Source organism: Fukomys damarensis, unplaced genomic scaffold (assembly GCF_012274545.1).
Source record: "Fukomys damarensis isolate Sample0158 unplaced genomic scaffold, DMR_v1.0_HiC HiC_scaffold_15, whole genome shotgun sequence".
Classification (NCBI taxonomy): Eukaryota; Metazoa; Chordata; class Mammalia; order Rodentia; family Bathyergidae; genus Fukomys; species Fukomys damarensis.
In genome coordinates this window covers 4393391-4399061 of record NW_022900927.1, presented here as the reverse complement: position 1 = coordinate 4399061, position 5671 = coordinate 4393391, and the positions used below count along the sequence as shown (strand labels likewise).

The 5671-nt window shown below is 39.8% G+C and overlaps 1 protein-coding gene across 3 annotated transcripts in view; it reads right to left on the bottom strand.

Annotated features, from left to right (window-relative positions):
• Positions 1-1147: 1147 nt before the first annotated feature.
• The window catches only part of Racgap1 (Rac GTPase activating protein 1), a 34410-nt gene continuing 29886 nt past the window's right edge, over positions 1148-5671 (bottom strand). For 2 of the 3 annotated variants that reach the window (XM_010623652.1, XM_010623653.1), the window contains exons 13-17: positions 4998-5103; positions 4697-4829; positions 4462-4597; positions 2537-2645; positions 1148-2247 (exon numbers count right to left, since the gene is read on the bottom strand). In XM_010623652.1, coding sequence (XP_010621954.1) covers positions 2172-2247; positions 2537-2645; positions 4462-4597; positions 4697-4829; positions 4998-5103 — 560 coding nt within the window. In that variant the 3' untranslated portion in view covers positions 1148-2171. The remainder of the gene's footprint in view (positions 2248-2536; positions 2646-4461; positions 4598-4696; positions 4830-4997; positions 5104-5671) is intronic. The other variant, XM_019207433.1, reaches the window with a different exon arrangement.

Here is a 5671-nt window from a genome sequence, read left to right as displayed (position 1 = left end):
AATATTAGCAGGTGAAAAAATAAACCGCATTAAAGGTGGAGAGAGAGGCAGTGTTAAGAAAGAAGATCAAGAGATGAAGGACTGTCACCACAAAGCTGTGGACCACTTTCCATGGATTTCATAATGGAGGAAACTAATTTAATTAAGAAAGCCCTTGATATCCAAGCTGTTCCACATGAAGTACTGCTAAAGTTGAAAGGGGAAACATATTTCCCTTTGCTAACATCAGAATTATTTTCATGGCTAAGGTCTCTCGGCCTAGCCCCCAGAATAAGCAACTGGCTGCCAACACTGGCACACAGGACCATTTCCCCTCTTGTTAATGGGCCATCAACTCCTGTGTAGGGCAGTCTTGCCTTAACTAATGATGCACAATCCATTTACTTCTTCTACATTAGTGACTTCAAATGCACCTTGGGGAGACACAACAGAACAGCAAATATGGAGCCAAGCCAATCTGAGGCTCGCAAAGACGTAGGAAAAGAGGTAGCATGGAGGACAAAGTTTAAAAAATAAAGCCTAGCAGGATGTGTGCACAGGCGGGTGTGGGGAGGTGGGACCCATCCTCTGTCAATTTGCTGAGGCAGATGGGCCCTGCTGTGAAAGATGCCCCCTCCTGGGAAAAAAGCCAGTAGGTTGCCTCCTCTCTCCACAGCTACATATTAAGCCTGCAACTGTTTACATTCAATCTCAGATACATTCGGCCCACCAGCTTCAGAGCACAAGTGCAGGTGCCCTAAGTTAATCATCCCAGCTCACTCTAGAGTCATTTCCAGCAGTGAAGGATGATCCAGGCAGCCAGCCAGCCAGCCGCATGTTTTTTTTAATCTGCACCATTGTAGTCTCCAAAGACTAGTTAGTTTAAAGTCTCCTTTTTGTTTAAAGTACCTTCTTCAAACAAGAGGATAACAGTCATAGGACAAATCTAGGGCTTCAATTTGAACAAAGAGAGAAATGAATGAAAAAAGAAGAGACATACTCCTGAAGGTAGTAAGATTGGATTGGGTCCACACAGCAGGAAATGAAGATGAAAATGGACTCAAAATACTTTGAAGAAAGATGTTTTCTAAAGGGGCACTGAAAGTTACTGTCCAGGACAGGAAAACCAACTTCACATTCATTTTGAAAAAACTCTTTATTTTTTCCCCAAATATTACTCTAAATAAATGTCTTACAGACAGGGTTAATTTGAGTCAGAAACAGTCTATATTAGAAAAACATTTTTACAGACATTAGGAATAATTTTAACAGAAGATGCTCACATTAATCATAGCCGTGGCTAGGTTCCACAGAAAAATTTCAGCATCCAAAGTGCAAAGACAAAAATGACTGACTTTTCTTGCCACGTGAAATACTGATAATCTTCCTCTACAGCTACCCTTAATTGTTAGTGAGATGCCACACAGACAGCATACTGACCTTTAGAAACAGGGCTCAGCTGGACAAGGAGTGGGAGGTCAATCATCAGAATGAATTCAAGTTTGAAGAACAAAATAGCTTTGACACCAATCAACCCAAAAGTCCAGCCAAAGGTCCAACAGCGGTTAAACACTAGTTGGAGTACCACATTTACAAGGCTGTACCATTTTATACTAGTATGACCTAATCAAACCAAATTAAAGCTAAGCACACCTCATCACTAGTTCTGGAAGGCTCCACACTATTTAGCTCAATCCATAATGGGAAAGGGAAATCCTGAGCCACACTAATCTCTTAAATCCTTTCTTAACCCTCTTTACCTGCCCTCCCACTTCCCACCCTGAGACAAGTCAGTCTTAACAAAGAAGGAGAATTTGTCATTGTCTCATGAAAATTACTTCTCAGTGACACAAAAGTCATTCCACGAGCAGCATTTGGCTTTAGGCCAAAGGGATGCCCTCCACCCCAAAAAGAACCAGGACAAATTCCACATTACCCCTCTATTATATAAAAATCTCCAACCTAAAAGCGCCAAATGACAACCAGCACAAGGTGCTAATATTATATTACTGGAGAAGAAAAAAAGGGATATATACATATACATAGTTTTAATAAAACCCTCATGCACAATTAAACTTAATTAAAAGCCTGAAGAATGCTAAAAGTAGTAATGAGTAGAGAAGGCTTCAGAGCAGGGTGCCCCTTCTTGCAGTTGGTAAATGCTGGGAAGAAACAGGCAGGCATGGCTTTCTTTACTTGAGCATTGGAGAAGCAAAAAAGTTGCCTTGTCGTCCTAGGTTGGTGGCAGACTTGGTTTTGCTCCCGAACCTATAAAAAATGATTAAAAAACCCAAACTATTTGACATAATCAATTAAAAGTAGGAAATCCTAGACAACTATTTTAAGGCATTCTTATTTACCTGAAATGAGAGAGAAGAAGTAAAAACTTTCAGATCCTTTCTTAAGAAAGGGACCTATGGCTCTGAGCTTCTTTGTAAAGTCTAGTTGCTAGCCTAAGATCCAGTCTGATTTTTGTTATACTAAACTTCTAAAATGCTAGGAAAGAAGTCTAAGGAAGTAGTAAATGTTACTTATAGAGAAAGCCAATTCTACATACCTCGGGGTGTTCCTGGCAAGGGTAGAGCGAACTCTCTGAGACAGGGAGCTTGAAGAAGGAGTCTTGAGAAGCTGGTGCTCAGGAGTGGTCACAGGCCCCAATAAGCTCACTTCAAACAAAGTTTAGGGATACTTTTAAAAGGGGGTGGGGGAGAAACTACCCTTGAAGATGGTCAGTTTTTGTTTGTTTATTTTTTGGTACCGGGGATCGAACTCAGGACCTTGCACTGCGAGGCAGGAGGCAGAACCACTGAGCTAAATCCCCAGGCCTATCTGTTTTGTTTTTTGAGACACGGTCTCACTATGCAGTTCAGGCTGGCCTTGAAGTCCTGGTGATATCCTCCTGGCTCAGCCTCCCAAGTACTGGGATTACAGGCGTGCAACACCATGCCTAGTGATGGCCAGTTTTAAACTGACTAGCTTCTGAAGCATATAAGAGCTATGGTTAAACACCTAGGAAAGTCCCACAGATCATTTTTGTTATTGTTCGGTGACATGCTGGTATTTCCTGTGAACTACACAGGCTCAATAGCAACTGACTTCAACTTGCTCACTTCCACCATTTTCAAACACCAAACTTCATGTACCTGAATATTTAATTTTTACACTAGAGGAAACAATATGCTTCCTTTAAAAGGAACTTGCACTGGGCTGGGGATTTAGCTCCGTGCTGCCACACCTGCCTCTCAAGTACAAGGCCCTAAGTTTGATCCCTAGTATGAAAAAAAAGAAAGAAAAGAAAAAAGAAAAAATGGGTCTCTAACGCCAGTGAAAATACCTTATTCATACAAATTGTTGGTGACAACATAGGCAAAAAGCCTCTAAGAAATCAAGAAACAAAAATGATTAACATGTTCCTGCCGGCTTGAACCACTGGTGGTTACATGCATGACTATTCCAGCCGGCAGTCTTTACCATTAGTAATAGAAAGGGAATGGTCACTAAGGTACCCCTGGTGGTTCAAGCCACCTGAAAGTGAGACATATGAATTACGGACCTGTCATGAATGTGTTAAGTCTTTAATTTAGTGATTCCCACTCTTGCAAATTTATTATTAGGGCATATGTATATAATGTTGGCTACAGCATTATGTGTAACCATGAAAAAATTGAAAGTAACGTCAATATCTAACAGAACACTTAAATAACTTATTTTTTACAACCATTAAAGCGTTAAGATTATATAGTAGCAGGGCCGGGGATTTAGCTCAGTGGTGCCTATGCCAGCCTCATAAACATAAGGTCCTGAGTTTGATCCCTGATACCGGGCGGAAAAAAAAAAAGATTACATAGTAGCAGATGCATTCCTGTAATTACACATACTCAGGAGACTGAGGTAAGATCACAAGTTCAACGTCAGTCTAGATAAGTTGGTGAGACTGTCTCAAAATTTAAAAAAAAGAAAGAAAAGAGAAAAAAAAGGGCTTGGTATGTAGCTCAGTAGTACAGAACTTGCCTAGCATAAATAAGTGTGGTTCTGGGTTCAATCCCCAGGACCACATATACTATTAAAAAGATCATACAATAAGAGAAAAACAATTCTCATAATATGCCAAGTAGAGTAAGAACAAATTATATCTAAACTACTATTATCTACATTAAAGATAAATCCAGGAGTTGGAAATATAGATTAGTGGTAGGCTGCTTTCCCAGAACACATGAGGCTCTGCATTCAATCCCCAGCACCACCAAAAATAAAAGGAAGAAATACATCCATATAAATAAAAGTATACAAGGAAAAGTGAAAAAAATTAGGATGTTGAGAATATAGAAATTTTCCTTTAGTGTTAGAATTTTCAAGGTAGATTTAACTTTTATTGAAGAATATGAGTTTTAAACAGTACTATAGCAAAGATGAGGAAAACAATACAGTACATAACAGACTAAAAAGAGACAAGTTCCCAAAGAAGCATGACTTAAGCCTGACCTTTAACGTCTGGTGTCTGTGGTGTTGAAAATGCATTTGAGTTTTCAATGACCTGCAGGGGGTCAATGTTCTCTTGTTCCACAATCATGAACTGACTCCAGTATTCCAGGGGCAATAAAAGCAGGCGCTCTACCACCTAAAGAACACCAAAAATACAAACTTCCAAAGCTTAAGGCTTACTTTTCATCATTCTTTTATGTTACCACACTGCTCAAGTTCACACAAACACACCTACCTTGGGTTGACGCTTGATGTCCTGTAGCATTGTCATTGGGTCTGGATTTGGCACAGCATGGGCGACTATGGTAGGGCCAAAGACTTTAGCCAGATTGGAAATATCCATTTTAGTGCTTGGACTCTGAGCCACTCTAAGCAAAAGAGTATTAAATTAAAGCCCTACTCTTTCACTTAAATGCAAACCAAATATAAGTTCTACAAGAAAACAATTCATCTCTCACACTCCCTAATGCTTGTCCCACATTATCTTCTTCTTGGAAAATTCTCTAACTCCCAGAGCAAGTTTCTGCTGTACTCACCTTTGCAAGTGAATCATAAGGAAGGCTAATGTGTCCCTATTGGCCTGGGGCAATTCACCAACAGCCTGGTACATGGCAGCTATGCTGTTGTCTTCATCTGTGATTTCTGTAAATGAAAAGAGTTCACTAAGAGAGTCTAGACTTCTTTTCCTTGACAGCAGCCTTCCAAGATATCGACCACAAAGTCTCATCTATACAGTATGCTTCTGAAACTTCTGATTAGGTTCGTGACTGCATCAGACTCTAGTTTCATTAACAAACAGAACACTGGCCAACAGCTCAATATTAGAAGTCAGGACTTTTTACAAAATCACCCTTGTAGTTAGGAAAAACAGCTGGTAACCTATTTGCTAGGAAAAAAAGACAGCCAACTACAGTGGCAATTACCAAGAAGGTAATCATTGATAAGACATGTTTAAGGGCCTACTGTACTGTGTACCAGGTAATATTCTAAATGTTGAGGATAAAGAAAATAGAATGTCATTGCCTCATAAAACATACATTGGAGGAGTTAATCAAAACACAAATACAGGGCTGGGGATTTAGCTCAGTGGTTCCAGTGCCTGGCTCACAAGCACAAGGAGTACGATCCCCGGTACCAAAAAACAAAAAAAAAACAAAACCACAAACACATCTCCGGTAGTGATATATATATATATATATATATATATAAT